The following is a 21,362-nucleotide window of genomic DNA, read 5'->3' on the forward strand; positions in this document are numbered from 1 at the left end:
TGTTCAGGTGGAATCTCCTTCCTTTCCTGTCACTTGAAGCCATGGCTCCATTGCGTCCTAGTCTCCAGGGCAGTGAGTGAATGCAACGCCACACAACCAACATGGGATGGCATTACCGTTCACCTCTTCACGTTGCAAAGGTTGTTGTTGACCCTTTGCCATAAACGTAACCTATAAAAGGGCGCTTCACTTGTCACAAGCTCAATGCTGGAGGACATCTACACGAGAGGATGTGATAATGCGGATGGACACAGTCCTAGAGATTAAACCATTTGCAAAGCCCTGTTCTTTGACTGTGTTCTTTATTTGTGATGCGTGTGTTATGGTTTGAAATGGGATGAACTGTACATTGATGCAGGAAGCTGGTTTCTTAAACCCAAGGGAGTTATGCGATGGAAGGCGTTGGACACGTTTGCGCAGCAGAAGCAGAGATGCACAGGCGAGATGTCCAACCCGAGCCAGTAATGTCCTTATTGAAACTGGCAGTTGTGCTCCTTTGCTTGCGCATCCAGTTTTGCAGTGTCCAGCATGGCACCGTTTGTGTGCTAAGTCCACAATTTACAAATATGAAAATAGCAATGCGCAGGCAATATGTGCAATTTCAGCCAATGCGCTGATGCCTGTCCTTGCAGAAATTGCGGGTCTTTGCTTTCACATCCATTTGTGAAATGGCACAATTGAACAAGAGAAAGCACTTGACCATTTATGGCACTTCTGATGGATAATAATGCATGTGGAGTCCCTCATATCAGATCTCAGTCATTATTGACTCTTAGTTGAGCGCATGTTCTTGATGGGTCAGCAAGGATGGTGCTGGTTTTGGCCCAGTTGGCCATAGCCAGAATACTGGACATTGGCCTGAGCATGGCCTCATGGGGGCCTTAAGGATGGTTAAAGGGTGATAGCCATGTTGGCACATGGAGCAATGCTCAGGTGTCATTCTCCAAAATAGGAGTTCCAGAAGGAATCCCATGCTCCCATCAGGTTGTTTGGGAGACAGAGAAAACATCCTAGTCATTTTATGTGCTGCGATCACACTTTAAAGCAGGCATGGGCAAATTTTGGCCCTCCAGATGTTTTGGACTTCCACTCCCACAATTCCTAACAGCCAGTAGGCTGTTAGCAGGGGCGGTTCATCCATTACGCAAAGTAAGCGGTTGCAGTACACTTTTTTTGCCAGGAGCGCAGGTAGGCTGTTAGGAATTGTGGGAGTTGGAGTCCAAATCACCTGGAGGGCCAAAGTTTGCCCATGCCTGCTTTAAACCAAACTCAGGACCTTTCCCCAGCCAGATGTGGGCCTTGTATTGATTGACTGGACATTCGCATACCTGTGGAAAATAGGGCACATGGAAAGGAAATGATGTGGGCTCATTGGGGAACATGGAGGTGTTTGCAAGGTGGCTGCTCAACACCGGCATTCATTCTGTTGCTGTTCGTTTGGCTTCCTTGAAGGCAAGGCAATTCCCACCTGTGGTCATTACTAAAATGCCCTGGAACAGGAGCACCGTCCTCTCCATGCGCTCCTCTTGAGGAAGTGTGCTTACGAGAGATGGCTGACAGGAAGGCGGCCTTTGATATTTTGGGGAGGCCTCTCCTACAAACACTGTCTTGCGGCGCATCTACACTGCAGGATTCATGCAGGTTGACTCCACTTCAACTGCTCTGGTGGAATGCTATGGGACCATGTTGTAGTTCCACAAGGACTTTAGCCTTCTTCTGACCAAGAGTGTTGGTGCCTTGTGTCAAACTGCACTCATCCTACAACAGGTATGGGCAAGCTTGGGCCCTCCAGGTGTTTTGGACTTCAACTCCCACAATTGGGCCCTCCAGGTGTTTTGGACTTCAACTCTCACAATTGGGCCCTCTAGGTGTTTTGGACTTCAACTCCAACTCCCAGTAGGCTGTAAGGAATTGTGGGAGTTGAAGTCCAAAACACCTGGAGGGCCCAAGCTTGCCCATGCCTGCTATGTCCCAATTGGTCCCACAACTGACCAGGAGGACCACTGTCTTGTCTGGATTGAGCTTTGGCTTGGGAGCTCTCACCCAGTCCATCATAAGGACCAAGCAGAGGTCCAGGAACTGGGGAGCTTCCTTGCATTTGGGTGGAAAGGAGTAGTAGAGTTGTGTGTCATCTGCGTATCTGTGTCATCACACTCCAAAATCCCTGACGACCCCGCCCAGTGGTTTCATATAGATCAGGCCTGGGCCAACTTGGGTCCTCCTTCCCTCCGGGTGTTTTGGACTTCAACAATTCCTAACAGCTGACCGGCTGTTAGGAATTGTGGGAGTTGAAGTCCAAAACACCTGGAGGGCCACGTTTTGTCCATAAGTGTCCTAGAGTGTTGATACCCCTTTCATTCTTGTCAGTACTTGACCATTTCGAGCACTTCTGATTGATAATAATGCACGTGGAGACCCAACTCCATCACTTGAAGGTCCAATTTTGCCATTCCCTCCTCCCCATGGTATAGCCTCATTGGAGTGGGGCTCCGGCCACCTTGTTCCGGGGTCCATGGCCCTTGCAGGGCTGGGCTCACGTCCAAACAGGTGCCTTTCAGGTGAACATGGGTGCCTTCGCAGTTGGCCAAGTCCTCCTCCAATGGGTTCTGGCTCCAAGTCCTCACACGGTGCTGGTGCAATTCTGCCCGGGGTCCTCTTCTTTGGGGGTGGTCTCTGCCTTCATCTGCAGTAGCCGCCGATAAGACCAGCAGAAGCGTCTCGAGGATGGAGGGGTCTCAGTCGTTTGGTCACTCACTGCCATTTGGTCACTCACTGCTGTTTGGTCACTCAGCTGTGGAAAGACCCAAGCGAGATGGTGAGACACACTCTCTTTACTCAAATCTCAGAGTTCAACAGGGACAAATGCAAGAGACTCCACTTTGGCAGAAAAAACGAAATGCAAAGAGACAGAATGGGGGACAATGTCTGGCTTGAGAGCAGGACGTGTGAAAAAGATCTTGGAGTCCTCGTGGGGAGGAAGGTGAACATGAGCCAGGAATGTGATGTGGCGGCAAAAAAAGCCAATGGGATTGTGGCCTGCATCAATAGGAGCCTAGTGTCCAGATCCAGGGAAGTCCTGCTCCCCATGCTCTATTCCGCTTTGGTTAGACCACTTTACCTGGAATATTGTGTCCAATTCTGGGCACCACAATTCAAGGGAGGTATAATTGACTCTAAGTTGGAATGTGTCCAGAGGAGGGTGACTCAAAGGATCAAAGGTCTGGAGAACAAGCCCTATGAGGAGCGGCTTAAGGAGCTGGGCATGTTTAGCCTGAAGAAGAGAAGGCTGAGATATTATGAGAGCCATGGATCAATATGTGAGAGGAAGCCACAGGGAGGAGGGAGCAGATCAAGGGTCTGGAGAACAAGCCCTATGAGGAGCGGCTTAAGGGCTGGGCATGTTTAGCCTGAAGAAGAGAAGGCTGAGAGGAGATATGATGAGGGCCATGTATAAATACGTGAGAAGAAGCCACAGGGAGGAGGAGGGAGCAAGCTTCCTTTCTGCTTCCCTGGAGACTAGGATGCAATGGAACAATGGCTTCAAACTACAAGAGAGGAGATTCCACCTGAACCTGAGGAAGAACTTCCTGACTGTGAGAGCCGTTCAGCAGTGGAACTCTCTGCCCCGGAGTGTGGTGGAGGCTCTTTCTATGGAGGCTTCTAAACAGAGGCTGGTTGGCCATCTGTCAGGGGTGATTTGAATGCAACATTCCTGCTTCTTGGCAGAATGGGGTTGGACTGGATGGCCCAGGAGGTCTCTTCCAACTCTTTGATTCTAGGATTCTATGAAATCTAACCCTCACCTTTTTTGGCTTGATGACTTTGACAAAATTAGAGTGTGCATTAGATGGGTGCCCAGAGCTACAATGATGATGACGATGGACTGCAATGGTGTAAAGCCCAAAACACCTGGAGGGCCAAAGTTTGCCACTACCCAGTTCTAGGGGATGCTGGGAATTACATCCAGAAGGCTGGATGATGTCCATCATAGGACGATAGCCTGCTGAGATAGCTTCAAAAACAACGCATGTGCAAATGCCTGAGCATTAGGGGTGATTTGTATGCAATATTCCTGCTTCTTGGCAGAATGGGGTTGGACTGGATGATGGCCCAGGAGGTCTCTTCCAACTCTTTGATTCTATGGTTCTATGATTACCCTATTTACTCAAATCTAATGCTCACCTCTTTTGGCTAAGTTGCCTCGCTAAAGTTGGGGTGCGCATTGGCTTTGTGTATTACAATATGGCAATCATCATGCTGAATAATAATAATAATAATACTTTATTTATACTCCGCTACCATCTCCTGAGGGACTCGGTGCGGCTTACATGAGGCCGAGCCCACAACACATCAATACAAGCAATAACAACCACAATACGAAGCAAAATAGAAATACTAGGTAAAGGTAAAGGTAGTCCCCTGACATTAAGTCCAGTCATGTCTGACTCTGGGGTGTGGTGCTCATCTCCATTTCTAAGCCGAAGAGCCAGCGTTGTCCATAGACACCTCCAAGGTCATGTGGCCACTGGCATGACTGCATGGAGTGCCGTTACCTTCCCGCCGGAGCGGTACCTATTGATCTACTCACATTTGCATGTTTTCGATCTGCTAGGTTGGCAGAAGCTAGGGACAAAGCAATTAAAATAAATCTCAAACACAAATAGCATAAACATTGAACAATAGCACAATACACATTTAAAATCTATGGCTGGGCCAAATGTAATTAAAGTTAAAAAATAATGCTGGCCATGAACAAGATGGAGGAGGAGGGGCGTTGGTGGAAATGTACAAGCAGTCCTAAGTTGGTATAAAGTGCTTTTGGAGGACATAATGCTAAGGGTTCAATATTCTGGGAAGGCACACTGAAACAACCACATTCTCAGGCTCCTCCTAAAGACTGCCAGAGTTGGGGCATGCCTGATGTCCTTAGGGAGAGAGTTCCAGAGTCGAGGGGCCACCACCGAGAAGGCTCTCTCTCTCATCCCCACCAATCGCGCTTGCAATGCCAGTGGGAGTGCAAGTAGGGCCTCTCCAGATGATCGGAGAGATCGTGTGGGTTTGTACACAGAAATACGGTCACACAGGTAGGCAGGTCCCAAACCATTCAGGGCTTTGTAGGTAAGCACCTGCACCTTGAATTGGGACCGGAAGATGAACGGCAGCCAATGGAGCTCCTTCAAGAGGAGGGTTGACCGCTCCCTGCAAGGAGCCCCGGTTAACAACCTGGTCGCTGCCCGTTGGACCAACGAGGAGAGGTGGGCACAAAAAAAAATCATTGTTGTTGTTGTTGTTGTTGTTGTTGTTGTTGTTGTTAATATCTGCTTTCCTCTCATAAATGAGAGTCAAATCAGCTGGCAACACTAAAAATACTACAAATTACAATTTCGAATCGACAACATAGAATCCTGGAGTTGGAAGAGATGTGGTGGTACATCCAGTCCAATTCCATTCTGCCAAGAAGCAGGGAAATCACATTCAAATCACCCCCGACAGATGGCCATCTAGCCTCTGCTTCAAAGCCACTGAAGAAGAGGGATTCCTGGGAAGGAATCTCACGGGAGCATTGCAGTGCATCCAAATAGCTGGGAGTCACTCTGGACCGTGCTCTAACCTACAAGAAGCACTGCCTGAACATCAAGCAAAAAGTGGGTGCTAGAAACAATATCATACGAAAGCTGACTGGCACAACCTGGGGATCACAACCAGACACAGTGAAGACATCTGCCCTTGCGCTATGCTACTCTGCTGCTGAGTATGCATGCCCAGTGTGGAACACGTCTCACCACGCTAAAACAGTGGGTGTGGCTCTTAATGAGACATGCCGCATTATCACGGGGTGCCTGCGCCCCACACCACTGGAGAAATTACACTGCCTTGCCGGTATGGCACCACCTGACATCCGCCAGGAAGTAGCAGCCAATAGTGAAAGGACCAAGGAAGAGACATCTCCATCTCATCCCCTGTTTGGGTATCAGCCAGCACGTCAACGACTTAAATCAAGAAATAGTTTTCTAAGATCTACAGAGACACTCGCTGGAACAACTCAGCAAGCAAGAGTCCAAAAGTGGCAGGCTCAAACCCAGAACCTCAATCTATGGGTGATACCAGATGAGAGACTCCCCCCTGGGCACAGAGAAGACTGGGCGACTTGGAAGACGCTGAACAGACTGCGCTCTGGCACCACGAGATGCAGAGCCAACCTTCAGAAATGGGGCCACAATGTGGAATCCTCGACATGCGAGTGTGGAGAGGAGCAAACCACTGACCACCTGCTGCAATGCAACCTGAGCCTTGCCACATGCACAAGGGAGGACCTTCTTGCAGCAACACCAGAAGTACTCCAAGTGGCCAGATACTGGGCAAAGGACATTTAACCAACTACCAAACTCACAAATGCTGTATTTTATCTGTTTGTTTGCTTTGTTCTGTTAGAAATGTAATATAATTGACTGGTTGATCTGACACGACAAATAAATACTGAAGAAGAAATGGCTAAATAGTTAAAATAACCTAAAACCATAGAAAACAATTAAAAGCACAGCACCCTCTGCTTCATTCTAAACTCACCAAACTACAAACCCCATGAACCCAGAGCACTGAGCCATGACAGATAGACAGGCACCCAACTGCGCTAAGTGCATGCAGTGTGGCTGCACCCAAGGACTCCTGCAAGAAGGGGGGCTTCCAGCTCTGGGGGGCAGGGGCTCTTTGCACCTGGACAGTCTCCTCCTCTTCCTTCTTCTCCTCTTCCTTCTCCTCCTCTTCATTCTCCTTCTCTTCCTTCTCCTCCACCTCTGTCTCCACCGCTTTGGGGCTCTTGCGCTGCCACCCCTTCCATCCCGAGAAGCCCTTGATCATCCTGCAAAACACAAGAAGCATTGGAAGTTCAACAGGGACAAATGCAAGATGCTCCACTTAGGCAGAAAAAACGAAATGCAAAGAGACAGAATGGGGGACAATGAGGCCTGGCTCGAGAGCAGTACATGTGGAAAAGATCTTGGAGTCCTCGTGGACAGGAAGTTAAACATGAGCCAGGAATGTGATGTGGCGGCAAAAAAAGCCAATGGGATTTTGGCCTGCATCAAGAGGAGCCTAGTGTCCAGATCTAAGGAAGTAATGCTACCCCTCTATTCTGCTTTGGTTCGACCACTTTACCTGGAATATTGTGTCCAGTTCTGGGCACCACAATTCAAGAGAGATATTGACAAGCTGGAATGTGTCCAGAGAAAGAGGGCGACTAAAATGATCAAGGGTCTGGAGAACAAGCCCTATGAGGAGCGGCTTAGGGAACTGGGCATGTTTAGCCTGAAGAAGAGAAGACTGAGAGGAGACATGATGAGAGCCATGTATAAATATGTGAGAGGAAGCCACAGGGAGGAGGAGGGAGCAAGCTTGTTTTCTGCTTCCCTGGAGACGAGGACACGGAACAGTGGCTTCAAACTACAAGAGAGGAGATTCCACCTGAACATGAGGAAGAACTTCCTGACTGTGAGAGCCGATCAGCAGTGGAACTCTCTGCCCCGGAATGTGGTGGAGGCTCCTTCTTTGGAAGCTTTTAAGCAGAGTCTGGATGGCCATTTGTCAGGGTTGATTTGAATGCAATATTCCTGCTTCTTGGCAGAAGGGGGTTGGACTGGATGCCCCATGAGGTCTCTTCCAACTCTTTGATTCTATGATTCTATGAGAGAACAAGGGAAGGAGGAAAGGAAGGGAGGTAGGTAGGTAGGAAGCAGAGAGGTAACGACAGGAAGATAGGTAGGAAAGAGAAAAAAGGAGAAAAGGGAGGGAACAGAGAGGAAAGGAAGGGAAGGAAGAAAGTTAGGTAGGAAAAAGAGAGGGAAGGGGAAAGAAAGGGAAGGAGGAGAGAACAAGAGAAGGAGGAAAGGAAGGGAGGTAGGTAAGTAGGTAGGGAGCAGAGAGGTAAGGACAGGAAGTCAGAAAGATAGGTAGGAAAGAGAAAAAAGGAGGAAAGGGAGGAAAGAAGGAAACAGAGAGGAAAGGAAGGGAAGGAAGAAAGGTAGGTAGGAAAAAGAGTGGAAAGGGAAAAGAAAGGGAAGCAGGAGAGAACAAGGGAAGGAGGAAAGGAAGGGAGGTAGGTAGGTAAGTAGGTAGGAAACAGAGAGGTAAGGACAGGAAGTCAGAAAGATAGGTAGGAAAGAGAAAAAAGGAGGAAAGGGAGGAAAGAAGGAAACAGAGAGGAAAGGAAGGGAAGGAAGAAAGTTTGGTAGGAAAAAGAGAGGGAAGGAGAAAGAAAGGGAAGCAGGAGAAAAAGAGGAAAGGAGGAAAGGAAGGGAGGTAGGTAGGTAAGTAGGTAGGAAACAGAGTGGTAAGGACAGGAAGATAGGTAGGAAAGAGAAAAAAGGAGAAAAGGGAAGAAAGAAGGAAACAGAGAGGAAAGAAGGGTAGGTAGGTAGGAAACAGGGAAGGATGGGAAGACAGAAGGATAGGTAGGAAAGAGAGAAAAGAAGAAAAGGGGGAAAGAAAAGGAAGGAGGGAAAAGAATGGGAAGTAGAAAAGGGAGAAAGAAAGGGAAGGAGGAAAAAGAGGGAAGGAGGAAAGGCCGATCCCTTTTGAATAAATCTTGACAAGAAAACTCTGTGAGGGGGTCACCCGAGAGCTGCCCTAAGTCTGAAATGACTTGAAGGCACACAACAACGACAACAACAGAAACTATAGTCTGGCTCCCCAATGGCCTGAAGGATCATGAACTGTCCCTCTGCACAAGAAGCTTGAGGACTCTTGCACGAGAGGGCCAAAGTGTGTGGACCAAGGCTCCAGAGGGATCTCAATGCAGGCAGGAACCAAACATTTGTGCTTCTGGGTTGACCCAAGGAAGGCCATATTGTCTTGCTTGTTTCCTGGAGTGAAGAGACTGCATTTGGCCACAATAGCCTCAGCGACCCAGCACGTCTTCTGTGTTTAGGACTATCAGAACTTATGGATATCTCAGAAGGGTGAGGTTCCTCAAGAGAGAGTAATGAGGCTCCATCAAGGGAATGGAGTAGACTCAACCAGGACCATTCAGTGGGGAAGAGGGTCTCACAGATCCTTTCTCAGGGCGCGTCCATACTGTATACTTAACACAGATTCACCCCACTTGAACTGTCATAACTCAGTGCTATAGGATCCTGGAAGTTAATGAGGCAGTCGCACTTTTTGGTACAGAAGACTCAAGACCTTAAAGCTTTATCTTCCCAGGATTCCATAGCGTTGAGCTGTAGCAGTTCAAGTGGCACCAACCTGCTTCAGTTCCACCGTGTGGATGTGCTTTCGGAGTATAGGTTCAAGGCTGAGAGGAGACATGATAGCCATGTATCAATATGTGAGAGGAAGCCACAGGGAGGAGGAGGGAGCAAGCTTGTTTTCTGCTTCCCTGGAGACTAGGACGCAATGGAGCCATGGCTTCAAACTACAAGAGAGGAGATTCCATCTGAACACGAGGAAGAACTTCCTGACTGTGAGAGCCGTTCAGCAGTGGAACTCTCTGCCCCGGAGGGAGTGTGGTGGAGGCTCCTTCTTTGGAAGCTTTTAAGCAGAGGCTGGATGGCCATCTGTCAGGGGTGATTTGAATGCAATGTTCTTGCTTCTTGGCAGAATGGGGTTGGACTGGATGATGGCCCAGGAGGTCTCTTCCAACTCTAGGATTCTAGGATTCTATGTTGACTTGGAAGGGTCCCCAAGGGGTCATCTAGTCCACCCCACTGCAAGGCCAGGGGTGAATCTTCAGCGGAGACTTACCGGTGCCAGTTCTTTATCACCGCAAAGACCAGGCCGGAAAAAAGAGCCACGCATACCAAGGCCACGAAGAGTCCGGCCAGGATCTGGAACAAGCGGAGCTGGGAAAGCGCTGCAGGCGAAGAGGAAAAGACAGTGACTTCCGTGGGAAGGAAGACTGAGGCCAGAGCCATGAGACCAAGTTGGGATCCCCAGGACTGCAACTCCCAGTATCCCCAGCCATCAGGGAATAGTAGCCACCCTGGGCTTTATCACAGCAGGCTGGGAACGCGCAATTGCAGCAGGATCTGGTTGGCATTGTGCTTGAATCTCGACTCATTTGCAGGAATGGCATCATCCTGATGGCTAACTGCTAGGTCAGGATGAGACAGCGAGTTTGCATGTACGATGCAAGGCCATGAGTGAGTTAGTGTCTGTCTAAGCATCAGGGAGGATGCAACACAATAAGTGATTGGCTGGGTTTTGTAGAGCAGCCAATATGTTGTATTTTAGTGGGTTGATGTTGTTATTATTATTTATTATTATTTACAGCTTTTCTATTCCGCCCTTCTCACCCGGCAGGAGACTCAGGGCGGATTACAGTGTACACATATATAGCAAACATTCAATGCCAATTTTTGACATACAAACATATACAGAGGCTATTTCACTTTTTTTCTGGCCACCAGGGGAGCTGTCGCTTTCATCGTCCATCTGCGACGCTGATGATGCATTTCCGCATTCCCCGCATGCTTCCCCGCTGGAATGCTTTGTTGGAGTCTTCTTTATGGCCCCATAAATCAGTTAATTTAGCCTCCCCACACTTTTTAAAGGTAGTACCTAATTTTCCTACTTGACAGATGCAACTGTCTTTTGGGTTGCAAAGGTCGACAACAGGATACACACAATTGGTTGGAAACCCACTCCAACCCGGGCTGGCTTCGAACTCATGACCTTTTGGTCAGAGTGATCTTAATGCAGCTGACACTCAGCCAGCTGTACCACAATCTCAGTGTTGGTGTGTTGCTGATCATTGATGGGCTTTGAGAGCAAGAAAGAGAGATCTATGTGGGACTATAATGGAGAAAAGGCTGATAGTAAGGTAAGGAGAAACTGTGATTTGTATAGACCTGTGTGTATTTTTGCTCCTGAAACTTCAAGAGAAAAGCCTTCCTGATTTGGAAGGAACAACTCTGCTGTTGGCTTGTGTGTTCTCCTAACCAGGATCCTCCCGATTACAGAGAGACTTGGAGCTTTCCTCACTCAAGGTTGAGCGCAAGAACGTTCCTACAAAAGCCACATCAATGAATTCAATGCGCCACTCTTCCTTATGTGATCATGTCCTTCTGCTGCACCTCCTTCTTGTGGGGATTCTTTCAAGAGACCCCCCCCCCCCAATGCAGAAGGATGAGATTTGAATTTCTTTTTCTTGCACTGCTAGTTTGTATGAATTTATTTAGCCACGCATTTTGCAATCGGGTAGCTTCCCCAGGCTGCAGTCATAGGGCCAGCAACCTGGCTATCATCGTTAGTCTTTAGACCCACCCCTTTCCCCAGGGTTTTGGAAGCAAAGGAGGACTTTTGTTCAGTCTCACTGTTTGGAGCCTAACAGCAGGACGTGTGGGCTTCTCTTTCCCACCTGCACAAAGGCTTCACTCCTCACAGCTCTGCTGGGGGTGTTCTGTCGCACACTGGGTCTGAACAAATTGTCTTTCTTCTATAGGACATATACTTTAACCCAGTGGGAAGCCGGGGTGCCTCAAAGAGAGATTCTTAGGGAATTCCTGAAGTAGTAGTCTTTAGGGTCTTTAGTGGTACAACAAAGTCTTTATTAAGGAACAAATAACAACTCTTCAAACCAAGGCTTGTATTGTCGAAGGCTTTCATGGCTGGAATCACTAGGTTCTTGTGGGTTTTTTCGGGCTATAGAGCCATGTTCTAGAGGCATTTCTCCTGACGTTTCGCCTGCATCTATGGCAAGCATCCTCAGAGGTTGTGAGGTCTGTTGGAAGTAGGAAAAATGGGTTTATATATCTGTGGAATGGCTGGGGTGGGGCAAGGAGCTCTTCCCTGCTGCAGTTAGGTGTGAATGTTTAGCTGATCACCTTCATTAGCATTTGAAGGCCTGCCTGAGCCTGGGAAAATCTGTTGCTGGGAGGTGTTTTTAATACTGGCTACCAGTATTAAAAAACTCTAAAATTATAACAGCTAAACAACAGAGAGGAAAAAACCAGGCACAGATTAACACCTCCCAGCAACAGATTTTCCCAGGCTCAGGCAGGCTTCAAATGCTAATGAAGGTGATCAGCTAAACATTCACACCTAGCTCCAGCAGGGAAGAGCTCCTTGCCCCACCCCAGCCATTCCACAGATATATCAACCCATTGTCCTACTTCCAACAGACCTCACTACCTCTGAGGATGCTTGCCATAGATGCAGGCGAAACGTCAGGAGAAATGCCTCTAGAACATGGCTCTATAGCCTGAAAAAACCCACAAGAACCTACTTCAAGGCTTTCTTATTCTAGTCTTTAAGACACTGGCACTGACTTGGATTAACTGTACTTTCTCAGCATGAGGAAGAACCCTTTATAATCTCTCCCAGGCTGTCTATCATCTGGGCCTCACTGGTCTGGGTCTTACTACTGATCCCAAATGCGTCTGGACATCGAGTAAACCTACCAGCCAAGGCTTGGAGATACTTCAGCTGGAATTCCGTGGTTCTGTAATGCTGTCCTGTGGGAACTTCAGGGCTGTTTTCCCCTCTGGTGCTGTGAGGCTGAGAGGCTGTGAGCTCTCAACCAGAGTCTTTGGGATCCTTTCCTTCTGTTCCTGTTTCCCTGGATAATCCCCGGATGGTCCCCGGATGGTCCCCGGATGGTCCCCGGATGGTCCCCAGATGGTCTTGAGGAATGAAGCTTTTCCTACGGGACGAGCTGTCTGCGTCCTATAGACTAGCTTCCTTGTGTGTGACTGACTAGAAATAGCTCCCTTCCCTTCTCTAAACCCAAAAGGGGGCGGGACTAGAGAACCTAATGATGATGAACAGGTGGCCTGCCCTATAACTGCAAACTTTAACAGGAAGCCACCCTTCTGCAAAATCCCAAGCCTTGGAGTGCAAGCAAACACTTAATACAAGGCAAATAGAGTTGGAGCTCCTGGTACAGCTGCACCAGAACAGGGGGAGGAAAGGGATAGTTCCACAGCTTTTGCTGGAGGAATACAGCCAGCCTTTGCTGGGCAACGGGACCGTTCCTACAGCCTTCGTGGAGTAATCTAAGGGACACCTTTTCAGCTTGGCAGTTCTACAGCAACCTTGCCTGGTAAGGGACCACTCGGGCAATCCATAAAGCAGCTTGGAACCAGGAGTAGGGGCCTCACGCCAGCAAGGTAAAGAGAGATTGCCCAGGGAGGAAGAAAGGAACAGTTTACCACCAGTTGCCTGCCCTTGATAGCAGATTGAGGAAGCTACCGGTTTTCCAAGGTTATAAAGCATTTAATTCATTTGTTTGAAGATTTAAGTCCAAAGAAAGAACTTTGTTGAACTTATTTTGGGAAGTCTGACTTGGCCACGGTGGTCCATGCTCTGGTTACATCAGCTTAGACTACTGCAACGCTCTCTACGTGGGGTTGCCCTTGAAGACTGCTCGGAAGCTTCAAATGGTCCAGTGCTCGGCAGCAAGGTTGCTAACAGGAGCGGCACTCAGGGAGCACACAACTCCTCTGTTGCGCCAGCTCCACTGGCTGCCAATTAGCTTCCGAGCACAATTCAAATGCTGGTGTTAACCTATAAAGCCCTAAACGACTCCGGCCCTGTTTACCTCTCCGAACGTGTTCTCCCCTATGAACCATCAAGATGATTAAGATCGTCTGGAGAGGCCCTGCTCTCAGTCCCACCGGCCTCGCAAGCGCGTCTGGTGGGGACGAGGGACAGGGCCTTCTCGGTGGTGGCCCCTCGACTCTGGAACTCTCTCCCACTGGAGATCAGAACCACCCCGTCTATCCTGACATTTAGGAAACAGGTGAAGACCTGGTTATGGAGACAGGCATTCGATGAGTGAGCCAGATATGGATGGAGGATGATGAACAACGAGTTAGTGTGACGACTGACCATTGTAGTTATTGATTGTAATGGCTGTTTTAATGTTTTACTGTAATATGAATTATGATGTTTTATGGATTGTATGTGATATTATGGTTGGAAACCAGTCTGAGTCCCTCAAGAGAGGTGAGAAGGCCAGTATACAAAACTTTTAAATAAATAAATAAATATAGCATTTAACTCATTTGTTTGAAGATTTAAGCCCAAATAAAGAACTTTGTCGAACTTATTTTGCGCCTCAATAGAACTTTGTGTTGGGAAATCCAAGGGGCCCTTCAGCTGAGGCACCCCGGCTTCCCATTGGGCAATACAGAGAGCATGTCCTGTAAACAGACATTATTTCAGGCTTAGCGTGCGACAGCACAGACGCCCCTTTCTTTCCTCTGAGTCGTACTCACTCTCTGCACTGAAGTCAATGGTGCCAGTTGCTTCGCCAAACTGGTTGCCAACCTGGCAGACGTAACTCCCAGAATCCCCCGCCACAACGTCTTGAATCTCCACCCGGAGGCTATTATAGGATGGGAAGGGCACAAAGCGGCGTCCGGCTGACGACTGGGAGCCGTTGGTGCTGGCCAGCAGCCGTCCTCCTTTGTAGAGGGCCAGCCAGGAGCGCGGGTGGCTGTCCACTTGGCAGGAAATGATGCCCACCTTCCCCTCTTGGTTGTCCAGGTAGGCGCCCAGGGAGGGGCTGTCGGGTGGATCTGGGGGTCAAAGGGCAGAATTGGGGCAAAGCATTAGCTCGGTAGGTGCAGTCACTCCTGCAAAGAGAGGTGGGCTCTCCTGTGCAGGGTGCTTAGAACAGCTGCCACTCAGAAAGGCTTTAACTGGGCATTCCCGGTTAGAAGCACAGAACCCAAGAGTTGGAAGGGGTCCCCAAGGAGCATCCAGTCCAACCCCGTTCTGCCATAAAGGAAAGGCAGCATTCCCAGCAGATGGTCCTCTCCCCTCCAAGAGATGTTAGACTGGCATTGCTCTCTGGCCTGGCAAACCGGTTGGGCTGGGCAGCTCCTGAAATGGGCAGCAGCCTTTATTATTTATTATTTACAGCATTTCTATTCTGCCCTTCTCCTCACCCCGCAGGGGACTCAGGGCGGATTACAGTGTACACATATATGGCAAACATTCAATGCCAATTTTTGACATACAAACATATACAGACATACACAGAGGCTATTTAACTTTTTTTCTGGCCGCCAGGGGAGCTGTCGCTTTCATCGTCCATCTGCGATGCTGATGATGCATTTCCGCATTCCCCGCATGCTTCCCCGCTGGAATGCTTTGCTGGAGTCTTCTTTATGTCCTCATAAATCAGTTAATTTAGCCTCCCCACACTTTAAGGTGGTCCCTAATTTTCCTACTTGACAGATGCAACTGTCTTTTGGGTTGCAAAGGTCGACAACAGGCTACACAATTGGTTGGAAACCCACTCTAATCCGGGCTAGCTTCGAACTCATGACCTTTTGGTCAGAGTGATCTTAATGCAGCCGACACTCAGCCAGCTGCGCCACAATCCCGGTGCTAGCAGATCTAGTTATGTGGGGACCTTTCTAGATAGAAAAGGGATCCTATTGTGCAAAATACAGTTCTGATGGACATGTGGTCACATGCCTGCAGAATGATGAAGTGGCTAGTGATGTCTCACCTAAGGGGCATGCTGAAAAGGCTGAGTGTTGACCATGGGACAGTCGTGACAAAGGGTTGCACCATTCATTGTGTCCCTGGCTGATGACCAACAAGCAGTGGGTATAAAAGGCGGCACTAAATGCTTGTTCTTTCTCCTGCCATGCATCTCTTGCCAACGTCGCTTGCCTGTGCGTTTCACTGAATGTGTCTGTCGCCTGCATTGTGAGCATATCACTGTATATGCCACTGACTGACTGTGAATCAGGGGGTCCTGATCTGTGTGTGCATATCTGTACCCCTCTATCCTGTCTTGGTCAGGCCACACCTGGAATCACACTGTGTCCAATTCTGGGCACCACAATTCAAGAGAGATATTGACAAGCTGGAATGTGTCTAGAGGAGGGTGACTAAAATGATCAAGGGTCTGGAGAACAAGCCCTATGAGGAGCTGCTTAAAGAGCTGGGCATTGCTGCTATTGTATTAATTTGATTGTTTTAACTAGTTATAATTGTTGTTGTTATACTGTATTTTGTATATTGTATTTTGTGAACTGTTGGGCATCGAATTGTGCCTTTTGTAAGCTGCCCTGAGTCCCCCTTAGGGGGTTGGGAAGGGCGGGGTAGACGTACACGAAATAAATAAATAAATAAATAAATAAATGTTTAGCCTGAAGAAGAGAAGGCTGAGAGGGGATATGATAGCCATGTATAAATATGTGAGAGGAAGCCACAGGGAGGAGGAGGGAGCAAGCTTGTTTTCTGCTTCCCTGGAGACTAGGACGCAATGGAACAATGGCTTCAAACTCCAAGAGAGGAGATTCCACCTGAACATTAGGAAGAACTTCCTGACGGTGAGGAGAGCTGTTCAGCAGTGGAACTCTCAGCCCCGTAGTGTGGTGGAGGCTTTTAAACAGAGGCTGGATGGGCATCTGTTGGGGTAGCTTTGAACGATTGTCCTGCTTCTTGGCAGAATGGGGCTGGACTGGGTGATGGTCAAAGAGGACTCTTCCAACTCTAGGATTCTAGGATTCGATATCGAGCAAAGTGTCAAGACTAAAAGCCTCCTGAGCTTGAATGAAAACTGAACCAATGAATTTTTTCTAAAGAGTGAGCAGCACAAGGTTAGGCAGTGCTGTTTGACTCTGCAGATCAGCACTCTGCGGTATTTGTGTTTCTGCTCGCTTCTGAGACATTCAGTCCAGTGCACACTGTTTCCAGGGAGGATGTGCTTGGGAAACTATAAATCATGCACATATCCCACCTCAACAGAACTGGGGCTCCAAAAACATTTAGGATGCCACCCAATTCCCACTCGTTGCTTCCATACACTTGTGAATCTTGGCTAGAACTAAATCAATTGAGCCCGGCATCCTCAAGCTGCAGTCCTCCAGCTCTTTTGGACTCCAACTTCCAGAAACCCCTATTGCCAGCTTGTTTGATGGCCAGGAATTGTTGGAGTGGGAGGAGGGAGCAAGCTTGTTTTCTGCTTCCCTGGAGACTAGGACGCAATGGAACAATGGCTTCAAACTACAAGAGAGGAGATTCCATCTGAACATGAGGAAGAACTTCCTGACTGGGAGAGCCGTTCAGCAGTGGAACTCTCTGCCCCGGAGTGTGGTGGAGGCTCCTTCTTTGGAAGCCTTTAAAAAGAGGCTGGATGGCCATCTGTCAGGGGTGCTTTGAATGCAATATTCCTGCTTCTTGGCAGGGGGTTGGACTGGATGGCCCATGAGGTCTCTTCCAGCTCTATGATTCTATGAGTTTAGCTTGTGATTGTGTCTAACAATCAAGGTACTCTGCATGATGGGAATGACAATGAGGTTCATGTGTCTAATGATGAGGTTGCTCTAGATGCAGAGAATGACAATTCCTGTTCAAAGTGACTCTTCTGATGGGAGGGTTCCTGAAGGGTTTGGGGATGATGGTCTGTTCCCTGGGCCTGAATAGCTACCAGAGGATTCCCAAGGCCTTGAGCCTGAGAAAGGCTCAATGCCTGGTCCAGCTGCAGAAATTAATGAGCCAGTAGATAGGAGAAATGCTTTCAGTCAGCACAGAAAAACACACCAGGCTCTCAGGTGCTCTGCCAGATTGCAGGAGAGACTGATAGCTGATTCAAGGCTGAGAAGAAACCCATTTCTGGCCACTTGGGAAATTAGAGGGATAAAAGTGCCAAGTATAGAATCTGTAGCCAGACGAAGCAACATTGGAATTAGGTCAAGATCTCATCTTAGGTTCCTGGATGCCTTGCCTTGGAGAGATTCCTGAATTCAGTGCCTTGTTATTTCATGTGGAAGTGCTTTGTTTGATTTATGCTCAAGTACTTGGGAGTTTTTGCCTTGGAAGTTCCAGTATTTGTTTTCATGGACTCTTATGGACTAAGTTCCTGGATTATCTGTTCCTATCTGCCTTCTCTACCTATTGGGATTCACCTTTTACTGTGGATTGCTTTTTATTGCTACAGCTTTTAATTATCTTCAATAAACTGCTTGCATTTTACTTAGCTATGTGGTGTTTGAAGTCAGAGGGTTTTCTAGCTTAGAGTGCAACAGGAATCCTGGGAGTTGGAGGCCCAAAGAGCTGGAGGGCCGGAGTTTGGGGGTGCCTGCGTGATGCAGATCCCTTTCTCGCAGATCCCTTTGCACTCACAGAGCACGTTCAGGCTGACCAAGGGAGAGGTCACTTGTCCAGCAGCACCCTCCGCCTGGCACTGGTAGGAGCCGGCATCCGCTCTGGCCACGCGGCCCAGGAGAAGCTGTGGATCGGGTCCCTGGCGCACGTGCTTCCCGTTCCTGTACCAGGTGTAGTTCATGTCCCCCGAGGCCCGGCTGGACACTGCACAGGTCAAGGTGGCCGAGGCGCCTTCCTGGGCATCTGGCCCCGGATCAAGGGCCACCCTTGCGCCTGAGGAGAGAGAGAGAGCAGCGTGATACAGATGCCAGTCTCATAGAATAGAACAGATTAGGATGACGACAACAACGATGAGGATGTTGTAGGTTTTTCCGGGCTATATGGCTATGTTCTAGAGGCATTTTCTCCTGACGTTTTGCCTGCATCTATGGCAAGCATCCTCAGAGGTAGTGAGGTCTGTTGGAACTAGGAAAAAGGGTTTATATATCCGTGGAACAAAGGACTCTTGTCTGCTGGAGCTAGGTGTGAATGTTTCAACTGACGTCCTTAATTAGCATTTGATGGCTTGGCAGTGCCTGGGAGAATCTTTTGTTGAGAGGTGATTAGATGTGCCTAAAACGTGGCTATTCGAGCAAGCTTTTAGAAATACAGAGTAGCTAATATAGGAAATTGAATGACCTGACAATGGAACTGGGCATTGCTTGAGAATAATGAGACGCTGATGATGTTGCTTTTATTGCTTTTGGATGTCTTATACTGTTTAATGTTTTTTTTATCTATATTATGTTTTATGTGTACTGATTTGTTGGAAACCACCTTGAGTCACCGATTGGCTGAGAAAGGCGGGATACAAATACGGTAAATAAGTAATAAATAAATAAATTTGTGACTGAATCTGTGCAAAAACAAAAAACAACAGCATTGCATTCGTTTGATTTGTTGTTTTCTGTGCAGAAAACATTTGTAATAGGAGAAGTATTCTGTGCAAAATCACACATTAGGACAGAAAATGGCATTTTTGGTCCAGGAAACAATATTCCAACCGAGACATTTGTTACATAGGAAATATTGACTCCAGTGTAGACAAATGCTGATTTCTATGCCAAACCATCATGCATTAATTTTTGTAAGTCCCAATTTGTGAAAAGGCCCCCAAATGTGTATAGTTTTGCAAAGGTTTCCTTGCAATGGGGAAAAAATGTTTCCGTTCCTTGTTGCTTCCTTCCAGAAGAAACGTCTCTTTTTATCAGTTGCATACTTATTAGGCCTGGGTAACAACGGAAAAATTTGTTTCTAAAATCGATTCGTTTTTTGGGGGTTTTTGCGTTTCGATATTTAAAAGAATTCCGAAATTTTCCTTAAAAAAAGTTCGATATTTACGAAATTTCATAAATGGTAAAAAAAATTACAAAACAATAACGAAACAATAACGAATCGATTCGTTAATGGCGGCCGCGATCGCACAATACGCTAAAAAAACTTCTGAAGCTTCCCTCTCCCTCTGTTGTTGACTGTTGGTGTGATATTATAATTTTTTTTCACTAATTAAACAAAAAACAACTATAAAACTTGCCCCAGACATGCGGAAATAATAACGAAACGACCTCAAACCAATAACGAAACGAATACATAACGAAATACGAAGCATTTACGAAACGAATTGAAAAATTCATTTCGTTTTTAAGTTGCTCCAGAATGGTTTGTTATCGCTTCGTTAACAAAAAAATAATGAATTTTTAACGAATTACGAATTAATGAAACGAAACCGCCCAGCCCTAATACTTATGTGTGCAATGTTTCTGACACGAAATAATATAAAAGACGAAACTTAGTGGGCAATTACATCCCTAAATGTCATATTCATTGGCTACTCTGCAGTATGTGAGCAAAGATTCCAACCAATGTGCATGAGAATTTCTGCCAGCGATGGCCATCTATGCGCCATCCAATTCATGCTCTGCGCTATTTACATCCCCATTGTGTAAATAACATTGAGGCAGTTCTGCATTGTAAGTCGCATCCATACAACACTTCAATGCATGCAAAAGAATCCTGGCCAGTTGTGTGCATGGCACAGGTTTTGGGCAACCATTCCCAGAATCCCCCAGCTGGCATCCTGAGAGTTGTGGTTCTCAGAAGAGAGCAGTGTTTCTAGGTGCTGTTGCAATCCAGAGCAGGGAACGAGGCCCTAAGATAACTCTCCACCACACTTGACTGTGAAAAACAATCCTTTTTTATTGAAGAAAAATGGTTACAAAATAAAGGAAAAATGCAAGTCAAAAGCCACAGCAAAATCAGCAAACATGAATTTAAATGCACAAGAACAAAACCCAAAGCCACACTGCAAAATACTGTTACCTGTTTAGTGATTCACTAACCGTACTTGATATCCTAGAAATCTTCCCAAACTATGGCCAGGGAACCGAGAGAACTGCCAAGGTCTTCATCAATTCTGAAACGATGCCTGAACTGAGACAGTCAGCCCGGCGGAAGGCAATTAAAACCCAAGAATTGATTCCGTGAACTGCCCCTCTTCTTTGAAGCCAATGTTTTTAATTCTTGAATTCGGGAGGATTGACGCAAACTGAGTGATTTATTTCTATCTTGCCAAATTTGGCCCCTTCTGTTGTCATTCCAGTTAACAGGTGCAGAAGGGAGGGAAAGGTCATGGCTTCCCTCTGAAACATTCTCAGGAACACTGGTACTTTCATTTTCCAAATCTACAGAAGTTCCTTCCTCACTAATTTCAGGAACATTGGCATTTTCCAAACCTACAGCAGTTTCTTCCTCACTAATTTCAGGAGCATTGGCATCAAGAGGTACATTTCCATTAGCATCAGTAAATATATTTTCATTAGCATCAGGAGGAACAAACAGAGAATCAGGTTCAAGTTCAAACTCAGGCTGAACCCCAACAGGTGCAAAAAATGGGGAAGAGAGGAGAAGCGCTTACTTTCCACACTGAAGTGTATGGAGGCCTCGGATCTCCCGAAAGTGTTGTTGGCCAGGCAGCGGTACTGCCCTTCGTCCTGCAAGAGGACCTCCCGGATCTCCAGTTTCAGGGAATTCTGGGCCAAGTGGACCCTCAGGCGCCGGTCTGGCTGGGCGTCTGGACCACGGCTGGAAGCCACCGCCTTGCCTTCTCGGAGCAGGGCCAGCTCTGAAGGCGGGTAGCTCTCCACTTGGCACTGGATGACGGCCCGGTTCCCGGTCTGCGTCTCCAGGAAGGAGGTCAAGGAGGGCCTCTTGGGAGCATCTGCAAGGGAAGAGGACAGGCCCAGGTCAGAGGCAAGGAG

General features: G+C 47.6%; 1 protein-coding gene across 1 annotated transcript in view; it reads right to left on the reverse strand.

Annotated features, from left to right (window-relative positions):
- Window positions 1-1,905: 1,905 nt before the first annotated feature.
- SIGLEC1 (sialic acid binding Ig like lectin 1) overlaps window positions 1,906-21,362 on the reverse strand; it is a 72,697-nt gene continuing 53,240 nt past the window's right edge. Inside the window, exons 17-22 of the mRNA XM_067468422.1 lie at window positions 21,020-21,322; window positions 18,085-18,339; window positions 14,214-14,516; window positions 9,739-9,847; window positions 6,715-6,859; window positions 1,906-2,791 (exon numbers count right to left, since the gene is read on the reverse strand). Of these exons, the coding sequence (XP_067324523.1) occupies window positions 2,621-2,791; window positions 6,715-6,859; window positions 9,739-9,847; window positions 14,214-14,516; window positions 18,085-18,339; window positions 21,020-21,322 (1,286 nt within the window). The 3' untranslated portion in view covers window positions 1,906-2,620. The remainder of the gene's footprint in view (window positions 2,792-6,714; window positions 6,860-9,738; window positions 9,848-14,213; window positions 14,517-18,084; window positions 18,340-21,019; window positions 21,323-21,362) is intronic.

This window comes from Anolis sagrei, chromosome 5 (genome assembly GCF_037176765.1).
Source record: "Anolis sagrei isolate rAnoSag1 chromosome 5, rAnoSag1.mat, whole genome shotgun sequence".
NCBI classification, from domain to species: Eukaryota; Metazoa; Chordata; class Lepidosauria; order Squamata; family Dactyloidae; genus Anolis; species Anolis sagrei.